This window comes from Sorghum bicolor, chromosome 2 (genome assembly GCF_000003195.3).
Source record: "Sorghum bicolor cultivar BTx623 chromosome 2, Sorghum_bicolor_NCBIv3, whole genome shotgun sequence".
Lineage (NCBI taxonomy): Eukaryota > Viridiplantae > Streptophyta > Magnoliopsida > Poales > Poaceae > Sorghum > Sorghum bicolor.
In genome coordinates this window covers 31,927,557-31,945,330 of record NC_012871.2, presented here as the reverse complement: position 1 = coordinate 31,945,330, position 17,774 = coordinate 31,927,557, and the positions used below count along the sequence as shown (strand labels likewise).

The 17,774-nt window shown below is 49.2% G+C and overlaps 1 protein-coding gene across 1 annotated transcript in view; it reads right to left on the bottom strand.

Moving 5' to 3' along the window:
* LOC8063433 (translation initiation factor IF-2) overlaps nucleotides 12,373–17,774 on the bottom strand; it is a 39,492-nt gene continuing 34,090 nt past the window's right edge. Inside the window, exons 5-6 of the mRNA XM_021453448.1 lie at nucleotides 13,118–13,347; nucleotides 12,373–13,039 (exon numbers count right to left, since the gene is read on the bottom strand). Coding sequence (XP_021309123.1) covers nucleotides 12,373–13,039; nucleotides 13,118–13,347 — 897 coding nt within the window. The remainder of the gene's footprint in view (nucleotides 13,040–13,117; nucleotides 13,348–17,774) is intronic.

Sequence of the window (17,774 nt, the reverse complement as noted above, 5' to 3'; positions counted from 1 at the left end):
CTTAGGCTATGGTGCATTAGGCATAAACTGTGCACCTATCTTGCACTGAAACTAACACTGTCTCCAAACAGATGAAGCGAGATTCCATATGACATATGTCATCTAGGAGTTCCATCACGTGCATCCAAATCAATTTTCAAGCATATGGCCCCATGCAAACCGTACACCTATCTTGCATCAAGATTAGCACTATCTCCAAAGAAATCAAACCAAGCTTTCACTTGTGCCCCTTTACCTAGGAATACCATTGGGTGCGTCCAAAATTGTTTCTTAGCCTATCATGCATTAGGCGCAAACCATGCACCTTTCTTACACCGAAACTAACACTGTCTCCAAAGAGTACCATTGTGTGCTTCCACAACTGTTTCTAAGCCTATGGTGCATTAGGTGCATACCGCGCACCTATCTTACACCGAAACTAAGACTATCTCCAAATGGACCGAAGTGAGATTTCATATGACACACGTCATCTAGGAGTTCTATCGTGTGCATCCAAATTGATGTCCAAGCATATGGTATGTTCTATGCAAACCGTGCACCTATCTTGCATCAAGATTAGCAGTATCTCCAAACAGACAAAACCAAGCTTCCACTTGAGTCTCTTCACCTAGGAGTAGCAACAGGTGCGTCCAAAATGGTTTCTTAGGCTATTGTGCATTAGGCGCAAACTGTGCACATATCTTCCACCGAAACTAACAATATCTCCAAACAGACCAAAGCGAGATTTCATATGACACACGTCATCCATGAGTTCCATTGGGTGTGTCCAAATTGATTTCCGAGCATATAGTACGTTTCATGCAAACCATGCATATATCTTGCATCAAGATTAGCACTATCACCAAACAAACCGAACCGAGCATCCACTTGAGACTCTTCAGCTAGGAGCACAATCGGGTGCATCCAAAATGGTTTGTTAGAGTATGGTGCATTAGGCACAAACCTTGCACCTATCTTGCACTCAAACTAACACTATCTCCGAACAAAAAATGAGATATCAGAAGGCACACATCACCTAGGAGTTCTATAGGGTGCGTCCAAATTGATTTTCAAGCATATGGTATGTTCCATGCAAACCGTGCACCTATCTTACATGAAGATTAGCACTATCTCCAAACAAATCGTACCAAGCTTTCACTTGAGCCTCTTCACCTAGTAGTACCATCGGGTGCTTCCACAATGGTTTTTTATCCTATGGTACATTAGGCGCAAACCGTACACTTATCTTGCACCGAAACTAACACTATCTCCAAATGGACCGAAGTGAGTCATGACATCTAGGAGTTCCATTGGGTGCGTCAAAATTGATTTCCAAGCATATGGTACATTCCATGCAAACCATGCACCTATCTTGCATCAAGATTAGTAGTATCTCCAAACAGGCCGAACCCATGCTTCCACTTGAGCCTCATCACCTAGGAGTACCAACAGGTGCGTCCAAAATGGTTTCTTAGACTATGGTTGTCGGTGTTTTCTCCATGGGGGGTCACACCAACGAGTAAACTTGTGTGCGTGCCCCCTTTCCCAGATGGTGATGCAAGTAGACACAGAGATTTACCCTGGTTCGGGCAAGAGAAGGCCCTACGTCCAGCTGGGGAGGGAAGTTTGTATTATCTTGCACCTAAGTGCTTGTACAGGGGCGAATACAAGTGTGGTATGGAGTATGGGAGTTCTACTGCGTATGGGTGTAGTGTTGCGTGTGTGTCGCTATCTATTCCCGGGTCCTTCCTTTTATAGCTCCAAGGAGAGACCTAGGGTACATGTATAGGTGTCAGAGTAGGGGTCGATAGAAGCATGGCGCGCTGACCTACTCGAGGCCTCCGTACCGGCGTGGTCTCGAGCCGTCACGTCTCGGTAGCTTGATTATGATTACGTGTGCCCCTGTATCCTACTCTGCGCGCCGTCTTGGGCTGGTTCACCGGTCGCACGCCTGTACGGTATGGCGGCAGATCCGGCGGAGTGGTTGCGGCGTTGTCAGTCGACGCCCGATTAGTCCCCAAGAAGGAACCATGTCCGGTCGAGGGTCAGACGCCGTGCAATGCCCTGACATCCAGAGCGCTGACCTTGGTTGTCTCGAGGGGGTCCTGATTAGACGTTCCATCCCTGCTTCCCGCGTCCTGAAATGCTCTGGGTCGTTTGGTGGGGAAGGCTGCAAAAAGAGCGACGGGACGGGTGCTTGTTCCCTATCACGCTTCCCGTGACCAGCGTGTTAGGTGGGAAAGCAACTGGTGCATTAAATGCCCTGGCTCTCGTGCACGCGTCAGGCGGCGGGCGGCGTCCTTGCGCTCGACGCCTCCCGGTTCGCGCGAGCCCATTTCCGTATTCGACGGTAGCTAGCGCTCGACCCCTGATCGATTCGCTCGACGCCGTTTCCGTCTTCGAGGCTGCAGTCCTCGACGACGCCCACTTGTATGACCAGAGCGTCGAGTTGAGGGCCTCGACCTGCGTACGGGTAATCTCGTTATGTCCATCGGTGAGGGTACCCCTTACTGATACCCTCGACAGTAGCCCCCGAGTCTCCATTTGAGCGCGGGCGCTCGAGTGGAGGCTTTGTTTTGCGATCGAATTTCCATGGGGACGCGCGAGCGACCCCGCGGGGGTAGCCCCCGAGCCCTTGGAGGAGTTTTTGACTCCGAGGGTTATTTTGCCTAATTCGTAGAAACGCTATCGACACCAGGGGTGGAAGGTTGTGATTGGCTCGTTTTGCACGGAGGTTTCGACGTACTCTCGATAGAGCGAGTGTCTTCCACACCAAATTGAGTTCCTAGCGGGTAGTCCAAGTGAGAACCTATGCCCCTTTCGAGGGGGTCAGCTGTAGCCCGGAGGCATTCTCATAAAGCAGGGTCGACGTGGTCGGGGATACTGGTCTCATTCAATAGAGTCCAGCGGCTCGACGCCTCCCGTCGGGGGGATTCCTCTCAACTGTCTCGACCCTACCTTGGACATCGCCAACGAGTCTTCGAGGCGGGCCTCGATCTTCGACCGCTCACTGGGGATCCCTGACTCTGGTGCTCGAGATCGGCTGTCGAACCCTTTCGGTGGGCCAGCCATCGACCTCTCGAGACTCTTGTGGGCACATCCCTTGGCTTACAAGGTAAGGAAGGAGTCGTGGCGGTTCGCCTTTTTGCCAGTTGGGCGCGCCTTTTTAGGTGGAGACGTTACGACACTGCGTCGGCGTGGAATTCGGAGCGCCCCACCTGTGAGGGGGAAAGGACTGTTAGATGGCATATTTATGGGGGGAGTTACCTCATTTCTCAGATCTATCCGTTGGCGGACTGCTGCCTATAAATACACCATGGCGCCGCCGTCGTTCTTTCTTCTGCCTCCCGTCTTCATTCTTGCCTTAGTCCTCTCGCCGTCTTAGCTTTCTTGCCGTCTCACGCGCGCACACCCCCTCGAGTAGTAGAGGATCCGCCATCCTTCCGGCTAGGATGCCTGTGAGACTTGTCGTCGCCGATGACTGGCGCCCGTCGTCGATGACGGAGCGCCGGCTGCAAGACCTCGAGAGGGAGGGACTCCTGCGCCGCCGCACCTCGCTGTCGTCGCCGGAGTGGATCGCGCTGCCGGCGGACCACAGGGAGCCCAGGCCGCCCAAGGGCTATGTGGTTTCGTTCGCCAAGTTCCACCGCCATGGACTGGGCGCTCCCCCGAGCCGCTTCATGCGGGCGCTCTGCCACCACTACGGGGTGGAGCTTCAGCACTTCTCCCCAAACGCCATCACCGTCACGGCGGTCTTCGCCGCGGTGTGTGAGGGCTATTTGGGGATGGTTCCCCACTGGGAGCTGTGGCTCCACCTCTACAGGGGCGAGCTCTTCAATGCCCCCACCGGGACCACCGGCGTAAGGAAGCCTGTTCGGGCGGGTTGCCTCAACCTCGTGTTGAAGACCGGGAAGACGGAGAGGCCGCGCGAGTACATCCCGGTGGGACTGTCAACCAACCACGCCGGCTGGGATTCCTAGTGGTTCTACTTGAGGAACGACGATGTCGCACCCAGTTTTGATAACAAAACCAAGTACTCAAATATGTGCGCCCAGGATGTCCAAACACACATATTCTCACAAATTGTAAATATATCAAAGTAAAGTACTTTATTACATCGCTTATTCAACTTAAATATCTCACAAAGTCCTGCTCATAGCAACATTATTACATAAAACGGGAAGCTAAGCCCTTGTTGCCACAGGGACACCAACTGGTGAACACCAGCTCTCTAGAAGTCCTGGACATCTTCAGGGAACTCCTCAGTACACACATCTGTTACCCATCCGGGATTTTCATTGAAATATAAACAAGTGTAAGCGCACCATGCTTAGCAAGTATAACATAGGGGTATATGAAGGCTCAAAGGCTTGACTCGGTTTAACAGCGGTTAGCATTTTAGTTGGTCATATTTTATTTACCAAGACTTACTACTTTTAGTGAATGTCCAACCCTGGTTACATATGAATTAATCAAAGTTATTATAATCCCCAAATATAACCAAGTAACCGCTAACCAAGAAGGATCCAGGCCGCTCATGACCGAGAGCTCGGCTGTTATAACAGGTTTTAGATTTCTGCAGAAATTGTACAACTTTACCCCCGAGCCGTGGTTCCCTAGTGTCGGGGTTTGCAAGGCCCACACCACTTCTACCGAGGAAGTGTGACCGGGTCCCACTACGTAACCTTTCACTAGTCACCCTAACAAAATAGTAGCCGCGAGGTTTCAGTGGCAAGTGTGCATAGACGACCTCCTTCAAGAGGCACATGTGGTCGCGGCACTGTACACACCAAGGTAGGAGTGACATCTATACACCACGAGGCACCCCCCTCTAGCGCCTTTCGGTAACTACTAAATTGCTAGAGACATACTAGTTATATGATTAAGGTCAGAGCCATTTGACTCTCGGGATTGTACGTGTCCTCCTGGGTGGCCGCTTCAGGATTAAGTCCTTATGGAGAGGAATCTAGAGCTTTCAAACCCAAGCTCTAGCCCCCTGAACCAAGTTACTAGTACATATTTTATCATGTTGCATACACCAATTTAATCAGATTAATTTATTAACTTGAGTTTTGAGCATAGCAAGCAACTACCTACATAGATGCACACCTTCCCATGGGTAACAAGGATTTGTGGTACAAAATTTATCTAGGTAAAGTCCTTATAGGTATTTCCAATTTAGACACATGCATATGTATGATTTAAGTAATATTCATAGGTACAAGGAAGCCTATATTACACTTGCCTTCCTCAAAAGTTTCTTCCTGGTAGAACTCCACAAACTGCTCCTCAACCACTCCAACCTGTTCTCCTTCTATTCGTGATCCAAACACCAATCAATCATCCATTCCAATCATCACATGCATACAAATAGAGTTCTATTAGAACAGTACACCAAATAGTGAAAACAGTGACTGAAAAGTATTTAAATCTACTCTACGCATTTCTACGAACATATGAGCGAAAGAATCACTCTAATCGGATTTAAAACGTGAAAGTTATGCATAAAACAAAATGAATGGCATTTCTGTGAATAAACTGAATCCAAAAATGAATTTAAAAGAATTAAAACTGACTTTCTAACGGGTCTGGACTGCGCGCACTATTATTTAAAAGTACAGGGCTCAAAACGAAAGAAAATAGGGTTAAAAAGAAATACTTTTGAACTGGATTGGACCGCGGGTTGATTTGCTTGAAACAGGGGGGTTAAACTGCAAAAACTCCAGCGGCCCGCGGCTGACCGCGTCGCTGACCGACAGGGGGCCACGTGGCGTGCGGGGATTGGCTCGGTCCACCACTGTGCGCGTGGACCGGCCGGCCGAGTGTCGTGGACCGCGCCCACGGGTCCACGGTGGACCGGTTACATAACCCCGAAGGGGTATGTAATCTGGACCGTTGGGATCTAATCAGGCGGCTCAGGAAGGAGGGAGGCGGGGTGCTCGCCTGGCCGAGGCCGAGCACGGCGGCGCCATTGTCGCCGACGAGGTGAGCTCCTCGGAGCTCACCGGAAACTCGTTCCCGGCCACTCCAAACCAAACTAAAGCTACCGAAATGATCTACGCGATGAGGCGAACTCGATAGAGCACAAAGAAGGGGCGGGGAGCACGTCGGGACGACGGCCCCGCGGTGGTGTCACTTCCGCGGCCTCGGCGAGCCTCGGGCTCAGTGGTCTAGCGCTCTAGCTCAAAATTGAAAGCACGGGGGGTATCGTAGAAGTACCGCGGTTCCGATGGAGATGCTCGCGGTGTCCGAAGGTGCTCCAAGCAGTGTGGCCACGAGCGCGGTGGTCTGGGGAAGAAAAGGGCGACGGTGAGCTCAAATTTGTGGCATACAAGATCAAAACAAGGATGAAATCGATGCCTACGGTCGCGGCGAGTCTCAACCAAACTCCCGAGACGATCTCCGGGCTCTGGGTCGCTCGAGCAAGGGGAAACCGAGGTGGGGGATCGACTCCGAGCTCCGGTGGTGGCTAGGGCAGCAAGGGGGGGGCTCGGCCTGGGGTTTTATAGGGCGAGCAGGGGCATTGAGGGAGCGCGCATGCGGGCGTTAACTCCGGGCGTCAAGGCGGCTTGATAGAGCCCCGATTGATGGCCTCCATCAATCGGCGCTTGAAGGGGGATGAATGCCCCTAGCGGTGCTCCCGGCTCGGTGGAGAAGAAGGGGGGGAGACGCTGACGTGCGGACCCCACGGTGCAGCGAGAGAGAGGGGGAAGGGTGAGCGCCGACAGGCGGGACCCACCGCGCAGTGAGAGGGGGAGAGGGGGAGGGCGCGCGGGCTGACCGCGCGGAGTGGGCCGCGCCACTGGGCCGCGTGCGCGCGCGGAGCGGGCGAGGGGCGGGGTGCTGGGCCGCCACGGCCCAAGGCCAGGGGTGGGCGCGGGGGTTCAGGCCGGCCAGGGTTTGGGGGCTGGGCCAGATTTGGGTGAAGAGAAATAAGAATAGGAGAAAACTCTTTTGTATTTTCCAGAACTATATATTTGTATAGATCCCTTTAATTTGATTTTTAAACCAAACAACCCAGTCTTACAATCAATCAAAAATATTATGCACCAGCATGAATGCAGCATTTCATGTTTCTAAACCTTATGGTTTATTTTAAATAATTCCAAAAATTGTTATTTTGCCTAAATAATTCTCAGATAATTCATATAATTGTGCCAAATTGAATACTAATTCGAAAATAAATTTTTAGGGTGCTACAAACCTACCCCCCTTAGGATGAATCTCATCCTCGAGATTCGGATGGTTCAAAAAGATGAGGGTACTCAGATTTTAAGTCGTCCTCTCTTTCCCAGGTTGCTTCATCTTTTGAATGTCTATTCCATTGTACTTTGCACATTCTTATGACCTTGCTCCTGGTGATTCTTTCTGCTGTCTCCAAAATTCTTACAGGATATTCTTTATAGGAAAGGTCTTTTTGAACATCGAGCTCTTCCAGAGGTAACTGTTCTTCGGGTACTCTCAGACATTTCTTAAGCTGTGACACATGGAAAACATTGTGAACACTAGAGAGTTGCTCAGGTAATTCCAGTTGATAGGCGACTTCTCCTCTCCTAGCAATGATCTTAAATGGTCCCACATACCTGGGAGACAACTTCCCCTTTGTATGAAATCTCTTGACTCCTCTCATAGGTGAGACCTTGAGATACACATAATCTCCTATTTGGAATTCCAAATCCCTTCTCCTGGTATCTGCATAACTTTTCTGTCGTGACTGTGCTATTTTCAAGTTCTGTCTTACTGTGTGTACTTGTTTCTCTGCTTCTTGCAAGATTTCGGGCCCAAAAACTTGACTTTCCCCAGTTTGACTCCAGAATAGCGGTGTCCTGCACTTCCTGCCATATAATACCTCAAAAGGTGCCATTTTGAGACTCTTCTGATAACTATTATTATAGGAGAACTCTGCGTAGGGTAAACTTTTGTCCCAACTTGTCCCGTATTGCAGGGCACAAGCTCTCAACATATCTTCTAGTATCTGGTTTGTTCTTTCTGTCTGTCCATCTGTTTGAGGATGGTAGGCCGAGCTAAAATTCAATTTGGTATCCATGGACTCATGTAGTTTCTGCCAAAAGTGTGATGTAAACTGTGTCCCTCTATCAGAAACGATTTTCTTTGGCACCCCATGTAAACACACAATCCTTTCCATGTATAATTCTGCCAACTTTGCCCCGGAATAGGTAGTCTTGACAGGGATGAAGTGAGCTACCTTGGTCAATCGATCTACAATAACCCAAATAGAATCGTATCCTTTCTGTGTCCGAGGTAGTCCCACTATAAAGTCCATCCCAACTTCCTCCCACTTCCACTCAGGTATTTTCATGGGTTGAAGTAATCCTGCTGGTCTCTGATGTTCTGCTTTTACTCTTTGGCAGGTATCACATATAGCCACATATTCTGCCACATCTCTTTTCAAGCCATACCACCAATATCTTTCTTTTAAGTCGAGGTACATTTTGGTACTACCCGGGTGTATAGAATAAGCGGAGTCATGAGCTTCTCTCAAGATAGCCTCTCTAATAGACTTTATCTCGGGTACACAAATCCTCTTACCGAACCATACTGTTCCTTGATCATCCATGTGGAATCCTGGTGCCTTACCAATCACTATCCGTTCCGCGATATCTTTAATTTTCTCATCTTCCAATTGTCCTTTACGGATATCTCGTTCTAGTGTAGGTTCCACCTCCAACTCCATAGTATTAGCCACTATACTCAGGTTCAGATGTTCAAACTCTTCGCACAACTCCATAGGTAATTGAGTCACATAAGCCATATTAACATAGCTCTTTCTACTCAGGGCATCTGCCACTACATTAGCTTTACCCGGGTGATAGTGTACTTCCAGGTCGTAGTCCTTAATCAGTTCCAACCATCTTCGTTGTCTTTAGTTCAAATCAGACTGGGTGAAGATATATATTAAACTCTTATGATCTGTATAAATCTCACATTTATGACCGATTAGATAGTGTCTCCATATTTTTAGAGCGTGCACCACGGCCGCTAACTCCAAATCATGGGTCGGGTAGTTCAACTCGTGTTTCCTTAACTGTCTAGAGGCATAGGCCACCACTCTGCCCTCTTGCATGAGTACACAACCCAGACCTTGCCGAGAGGCATCACAGTAGATAGAGAAACTCTTAGTGATGTCAGGTAAGATGAGTACGGGGGCAGAAGTCAGTCTCTTTTTCAACTCTTCAAAACTGGCTTGACACTCTTTGGACCATATAAATTTAGCATTCTTTTCTAGCAGAGCGGTCATTGGTTTGGCTAGCTTTGAGAAACCCTCAATAAATCTTCTATAGTACCCGGCCATTCCAAGGAAACTTCTAATTTCACTCACATCTTTGGGTGGTTTCCAGCTTAACACATCCTGGACCTTTTTCGGGTTCACTGCTACCCCTCCGTTAGAGATGATGTGCCCAAGGAAAGATACCTCTTTTAACCAAAATTCACATTTACTAAGCTTAGCATAGAGTTGATGTTCTCTAAGCTTTTGTAGCACCAATCTCAAGTGTTTCTCATGTTCTATCTCATTCTTAGAGAAAACAAGTATGTCATCTATGAACACAACCACGAACTTGTCAAGGTATTCCATGAATACTTTGTTCATCAAATACATAAAGTAGGCAGGTGCATTTGTCAACCCAAAGGACATAACTGTAAACTCATATAGTCCGTATCGAGTCACAAAAGCAGTTTTAGGGATATCAGATCGTCTTATCCTTAACTGATGATAACCAGACCGAAGGTCTATCTTAGAAAACACACAGGCTCCTTTCAACTGGTCAAACAGGTCATCAATCCTAGGGAGTGGATACTTGTTCTTAATTGTGACCTCATTAAGTGATCTGTAGTCTATACACATTCTTTGTGTACCATCTTTCTTTTCTACGAATAACACTGGTGCTCCCCAAGGTGAGGAACTTGGTTGAACATAACCCTTATCTAGCAACTCTCTTAATTGCTTCTTAAGTTCTGCTAACTCATTCACACCCATTCTATATGGTCTTTTAGCTATGGGTGCAGTTCCAGGTAAAAGTTCAATTATAAACTCAATGTCACGGTCAGGTGGCATACCTGGCAGTTCCTCAGGGAATACGTCCGGATACTCATTCACTATCCATATGTCCTCTATGGATGTCCCCTTCAGCTGATTAACTGTGTAATATTGCTTAGCCGACATGCTAACCTCTACCTCAATTTGTTGGCCTGAAAGTGTCATTAACTGAACTGTTTTGCTATCACATTGTATAACTGCTTTTCTCTGTTTCAACCATTCCATACCCAAGATAACATCAATGCCAGAAGTTTTCAAAACCACCGGGCTAACTGTAAACTCTACCCCCCTTAAGGTGATGTTCACTAGAGGGCATCTAAGGGTAGCTTGCATTTCTGCTCCAGGTGAGCTAACTATCATGGAGTTTTTCATAGCAATCATAGGTATATCATATTTCTTGACAAAAGACTGAGCAATAAAGGAATGTGATGCACCGGAATCGAATAAAACTGTAGCGGGGCTTGAGTTGACTGGAAACATACCGAGCATCACGTCCGGTGCCTCCTGTGCCGCCTCGGCTGTCACATGATTTACTCTTCCTCTGATATTGTTCTGGGCCATCTTCTTGGGGCACCTATTGGAGTAGTGTCCCGGCTCACCACAACTGTAACATTTGTTATCATTGTTGGCATTTGGTGCTTTTGGTGCGCCATTCTTTGGTGGAGCATTGGGAATGTTTGTCTTTACAGGAGCATTATTAACTGGCTGCTGACGTAGGTTAGGAGCTCGGTACTGCTGCTGCTGCTGCTGTGCACGTTGTGGCTGCGGATTACGATTGACCAGGCTTGACTGACCTTGATAGCGTTGCTGAGGATAAGCTTGCGGAGGATTGGTACGAGTACGCGTGTTGTTTCCTGACTGTTGCCCCTGGAACTTCCTCTTTTTATCTTCCATTTGGCGGCGTTTGTTCTCAATCACCAAGGCCTTGTCCACCAGATACTGAAAGCTTGCAAAAGTGTGGGAGAGGAGCTGGTATTGGAGCCCATCATTCAACCCTTCCATGAATAACTCCTGTCTCTTTTCATCGTTCTCCACCTCTGTGGGAGCATATCGTGACAATTGTATGAACTTGTCACGATATTCAGCAACAGACATACTTCCTCGCTTGAGGGAGAGAAATTCTTTCTTCTTCAGTTTCATCAGTCCGGCAGGGACATGATGAGAGCGGAAAGCATTACGGAATTCCATCCAAGTTATGGGGTCAGCATCCGCACGGCCAAAATGAAAAGAATCCCACCAATCAAGGGCAGCTCCTTGCAATTGCCCTGCCGCATACAACACTTTCTCTCTGTCATCACACTGTGCAATCTCCAGTTGTCTTTCGATCGCACGAAGCCAGTCATCCGCTTCGAGAGGGTCGGTGGAGTGTTTGAAAACAGGTGGATGTCCCTTCAAGAATTCTCCTCTCTTGTCTCTAACATGAGGAGGTGCATTTCCATTACCATTTCCATTGTTCTGCATATTTTGGGCCAATTGCTGCAGCAGTTGTGTTTGCATCATCATCAGTTGCTCCATAGTAGGAGGTGGTGGTGGTGGTGGCACATCCTCACCCCTCCTGTTCCTCCTAGTGTTGGCCATCTGTACCAGATGCATAATATGAGTCTCATATGTCCAAGATATTTAATTTTCAAGAGATGTAACATGCTGGAATTATCACCATCTGATCAAGTATGGGATTACATATGTTGTGAGTACGATGTGGTATGCATTCTGCATTTTTCTGCTGTTCTTACTAAAGCTACAGCGAAGTAAAACAAGCATAACTTTCTTTCTGTTTAACATCTCGCTGCGAAATTTAACTTTCTGGAAAGCTTGGAAATTTTCCTACAACTTTCATTCAGATCACTTCCTCAAATTCTGGCGTTTACATAGGTAAGAACAAGGAACAACTTTTACTGTTCTGAAGTTTTCTGACTGCGCAGAGAGGTCAGCTTGTGGAAATTTTATCTCTCAAACGGTAACAGATATTGAGGTGATCCCAGAGCCAAAAGAAAGATATAGAAATCTATTTTATTCCATAAAGTTTTTTTGTATTTTTAGTCCATCCAGAACTCGAGATATACAATTTTTAAAGCGGACTGCTCAGAGGGAAAAACATGGGTAGACAGCAAGATATAAGTAAAACCCAACAATTTATTCATATTATCCTTAGACCTTAGCCCTATTCTAAATGACTGTGGACAGGCCCACAATCATTGCAACCATGACAAAAATCCAACTCATCCATTAAGCATTATTACAAGCATGTATTCACGAAGTAGCAATTGTTCAATCAGTAGAAAATAAGAACACGCTCTCGCATCTCTATGCGTGTTTATTACAAATGGGGAAACCTCCTATGGGTCAAGGTTGGTGCCGGTGTTGGGGTCCTCGTGGTTCCTTAGGGGTGACTCCGCGAGGATGAGTGGTACTTCTTCAACATGATTCCCCTGCTGTTGCTTTAACATGGAGTTCTCGACAGCCAACTCAAGGTAGGCCTTCCTCAGGGCATCTAGCTCATCTGAGACTCGATCCAAGTCTGTGTTGGTTTGAGCCAAGCATGCCAGGGTGGGTCGGATTCTGGGATTCCCTGCTACAAGTGGTGCAGCGATGTTGCAGATTGTCTGACCACTCCGCCGGCGGGGTAGATAGCGATCTTCTTCCCATGCAATGTCAGCAAAGTGGCGGTCGCGGTTCACCACCAAGGCCTGCCGGGCAGCGTCCCGGATAGCTGCTGCGCGGGTAGTCCTGGCGGTGATCGCACGGTGGATGTGGCACACCCGACTTCCTTCTCGGATGTAAGCTTCAGTCTCCCAGAAGCCGATGTAGTCGGGGTGAGTCCAATGCTCGGTGCGGTACTGTACAGTACACCGGGCATGGAAACGACGTGCGAGAGTAAGAAGCTTCGGATGGTAGTAGGCGTCACCATGCAAGTCGAAATGGATCACCACTGTCCATCCCTTTGCCAGAAGCGCAGCATGGTGATCTTGGCTATCTCCATCACCATCCCCATCATCACCACCACTGCCGTGGTCGCTTGAGTCAGAGCTGTCAGAACTATCTCCATCATCTGGATCACCAGCTCCTTCTTGTTCATCTTACTCCATGGGCTCCTCTTCGGTTTCGTCATCCTCAACTGGTTCCTCTATCATGACTTCCTCCTCAGCATCCTCATCCATGGGTACATCCATGGTTTGTTCCTCTTGTGGATCCTCCTCCATGTCCCTCAGTGCTTCAACCAGATGCGGGGGAACACGCTTGCCTAGAGTGAACCTTGTCCTCTTGTTGGGCATGATGACACGTTTGCGAGCTGTCCACTTGGTACGGGCCATCTATAAGAAAATGTATGAGGATTAGAATAAAATAATTTTCTCAATAGATATTAGGCAAGTTATAAGCATTAATTTTATAAGAAAATAATTAGTAAAATAAGTGCTCAAGACCCTAAAAACGTCCATTTCTAACTAGGCTGATCGTCCTACAGTCAGGCTAAGCTTTGATACCAATTTGTCGCACCCAGTTTTGATAACAAAACCAAGTACTCAAATATGTGCGCTCAGGATGTCCAAACACACATATTCTCACAAATTGTAAATATATCAAAGTAAAGTACTTTATTACATCGCTTATTCAACTTAAATATCTCACAAAGTCCTGCTCATAGCAACATTAATACATAAAACGGGAAGCTAAGCCCTTGTTGCCACAGGGACACCAACTGGTGAACACCAGCTCTCTAGAAGTCCTGGACATCTTCAGGGAACTCCTCAGTACACACATCTGTTACCCATCTGGGATTTTCATTGAAATATAAACAAGTGTAAGCGCACCATGCTTAGCAAGTATAACATAGGGGTATATGAAGGCTCAAAGGCTTGACTCGATTTAACAGCGGTTAGCATTTTAGTTGGTCATATTTTATTTACCAAGACTTACTACTTTTAGTGAATGTCCAACCCTGGTTACATATGAATTAATCAAAGTTATTATAATCCCCAAATATAACCAAGTAACCGCTAACCAAGAAGGATCCAGGCCGCTCATGATCGAGAGCTCGGCTGTTATAACAGGTTTTAGATTTCTACAGAAATTGTACAACTTTACCCCCGAGCCGTGGTTCCCTAGTGTCGGGGTTTGCAAGGCCCACACCACTTCTACCGAGGAAGTGTGACCGGGTCCCACTACGTAACCTTTCACTAGTCACCCTAACAAAATAGTAGCCGCGAGGTTTCAGTGGCAAGTGTGCATAGACGACCTCCTTCAAGAGGCACATGTGGTCGCGGCACTGTACATACCAAGGTAGGAGTGACATCTATACACCACGAGGCACCCCCCTCTAGCGCCTTTCGGTAACTACTAAATTGCTAGAGACATACTAGTTATATGATTAAGGTCAGAGCCATTTGACTCTCGGGATTGTACGTGTCCTCCTGGGTGGCCGCTTCAGGATTAAGTCCTTATGGAGAGGAATCTAGAGCTTTCAAACCCAAGCTCTAGCCCCCTGAACCAAGTTACTAGTACATATTTTATCATGTTGCATACACCAATTTAATCAGATTAATTTATTAACTTGAGTTTTGAGCATAGCAAGCAACTACCTACATAGATGCACACCTTCCCATGGGTAACAAGGATTTGTGGTACAAAATTTATCTAGGTAAAGTCCTTATAGGTATTTCCAATTTAGACACATGCATATGTATGATTTAAGTAATATTCATAGGTACAAGGAAGCCTATATTACACTTGCCTTCCTCAAAAGTTTCTTCCTGGTAGAGCTCCACAAACTGCTCCTCAACCACTCCAACCTGTTCTCCTTCTATTCGTGAAAACAGTGACTGAAAAGTATTTAAATCTACTCTACGCATTTCTACGAACATATGAGCGAAAGAATCACTCTAATCGGATTTAAAACATGAAAGTTATGCATAAAACAAAATGAATGGCATTTCTGTGAATAAACTGAATCCAAAAACGAATTTAAAAGAATTAAAACTGACTTTCTAACGGTTCTGGACCGCGCGCACTATTATTTAAAAGTACAGGGCTCAAAACGAAAGAAAACAGGATTAAAAAGAAATACTTTTGAACTGGATTGGACCGCGGGTTGATTTGCTTGAAACAGGGGGGTTAAACTGCAAAAACTCCAGCGGCCCGTGGCTGACCGCGTCGCTGACCGACAGGGGGCCACGTGGCGTGCGGGGATTGGCTCGGTCCACCACTGTGCGCGTGGACCGGCCGGCCGAGTGTCGTGGACCGCGCCCACGGGTCCACGGTGGACCGGTTACATAACCCCGAAGGGGTATGTAATCTGGACCGTTGGGATCTAATCGGGCGGCTCAGGAAGGAGGGAGGCGGGGTGCTCGCCTGGCCGAGGCCGAGCACGGCGGCGCCATTGTCGCCGACGTGGTGAGCTCCTCGGAGCTCACCGGAAACTCGTTCCCGGCCACTCCAAACCAAACTAAAGCTACCGAAATGATCTACGCGACGAGGCAAACTCGATAGAGCACAAAGAAGGGGCGGGGAGCACGTCGGGACGACGGCCCCGCGGTGGTGTCACTTCCGCGGCCTCGGCGAGCCTCGGGCTCAGTGGTCTAGCGCTCTAGCTCAAAATTGAAAGCACGGGGGGTATCGTAGAAGTACCGCGGTTCCGATGGAGATGCTCGCGGTGTCCGAAGGTGCTCCGAGCAGTGTGGCCACGAGCGCGGCGGTCTGGGGAAGAAAAGGGCGACGGTGAGCTCAAATTTGTGGCATACAAGATCAAAACAAGGATGAAATCGATGCCTACGGTCGCGGCGAGTCTCAACCAAACTCCCGAGACGATCTCCGGGCTCTGGGTCGCTCGAGTAAGGGGAAACCGAGGTGGGGGATCGACTCCGAGCTCCGGTGGTGGCTAGGGCAGCAAGGGGGGGGGCTCGGCCTGGGGTTTTATAGGGCGAGTAGGGGCATTGAGGGAGCGCGCATGCGGGCGTTAACTCCCGGCGTCAAGGCGGCTTGATAGAGCCCCGACTGATGGCCTCCATCAATCGGCGCTTGAAGGGGGATGAATGCCCCTAGCGGTGCTCCCGGCTCGGTGGAGAAGAAGGGGGGGGGACGTTGACGTGCGGACCCCACGGTGCAGCGAGAGAGAGGGGGAAGGGTGAGCGCCGACAGGCGGGACCCACCGCGCAGTGAGAGGGGGAGAGGGGGAGGGCGCGCGGGCTGACCGCGCGGAGTGGGCCGCGCCACTGGGCCGCGTGCGCGCGCGGAGCGGGCGAGGGGCGGGGTGCTGGGCCGCCACGGCCGAAGGCCAGGGGTGAGCGTGGGGGTTCAGGCCGGCCAGGGTTTGGGGGCTGGGCCAGATTTGGGTGAAGAGAAATAAGAATAGGAGAAAACTCTTTTGTATTTTCCAGAACTATATATTTGTATAGATCCCTTTAATTTGATTTTTAAACCAAACAACCCAGTCTTACAATCAATCAAAAATATTATGCACCAGCATGAATGCAGCATTTCATGTTTCTAAACCTTATGGTTTATTTTAAATAATTCCAAAAATTGTTATTTTGCCTAAATAATTCTAAGATAATTCATATAATTGTGCCAAATTGAATACTAATTCGAAAATAAATTTTTAGGGTGCTACAGACGATGACCTCCTGCCCGCCTACACCGGGCGTCTGATCACGGAGCGTCCGGAGAATTGGACGTACGGCGTCGTCCAGGTTCATCAATCTCGGCTCGACCCCCTCCTCGACGTCATGAAGAAACTGCGCTCGGAGGGCTTGACCGCCGCCCTCGTCCTCTCAATCGTCCATCACCGGAGAGTTCTCCCGTTGATGTCTCGACCGCTGAGGATGGACGAGATGGCTGCCGGCGCCTCATCTCGGGACCTCGAGGCATGCCGGATGTCCAGCGAGGCTCCGGCGAACGACGAAGTCACGGCCCGTGTCAGGGCCACCATTGCTGGTGACTTCAAGCCGAAGCATGTTAACGGCTTCCCCATGAGGCCAGATGCAGGCTCGATCGATCTGGTATGCTTTCTTCTCGTGCGCAGCCTCGATTCTGGGTTTCTTTTCTTCCCTTTTTTCTAAGTCCACCTTCGTTCTGGCAGGGACGGATTGATGTCCGATCCTCGAGGCCTCCAGTAAAGGAGGACGAGGTTGATCGTGACGCACGGCGCCGGTTCGCCAAGAAGTCAAAGTCCGCCAAGGACTCTAAGAAGAAAGGGGAGAAAAAGAAAAACCTCGACCACCAAGCATTAGAGGCGCGTCGGTCTAAATCCAGGCAGAGGGGGGAGCCTGAGGAAGAGTCCCCCAGCGACGATGATGGTGGAGATGATGACGAAGACAGTGATGACTCCGAGGGGATGGCGTCTCGCCTCGACCGCATCCTCGAGGGTCCGCCTCGAGGCGACGTCGACGCCCCGCGGATGGGGACACCAAAAGAGGGACCTGGCGGATCTCACCGCCCTCGTGCCGACACCCCCCCGGTGCCCGCGACTAGTCAGGTCGCCCCACGTCCTCCCCCCGCGCCCAAGACGGGTGGCCATGCTAGGCCCCAGGCGACGGGGCCACTGACTCGCGGTCGTGCCGCGGCCTCCGAGAAAGGAGACACTGGCCGCAGGAGCGCCAGTCCTGGTGCCCCCCAAGCGGAAGTTGCTGGGCCAAGGCCCACGCCTGTCCTTGAGGGGTCTGGGACCTTGACACGGGGTGGCTCGAGGCCCACCGGTCGGGGCACCAGCAGGCGAGCTGTTCTCCCTGTGGGGTAAGCTCTTCGA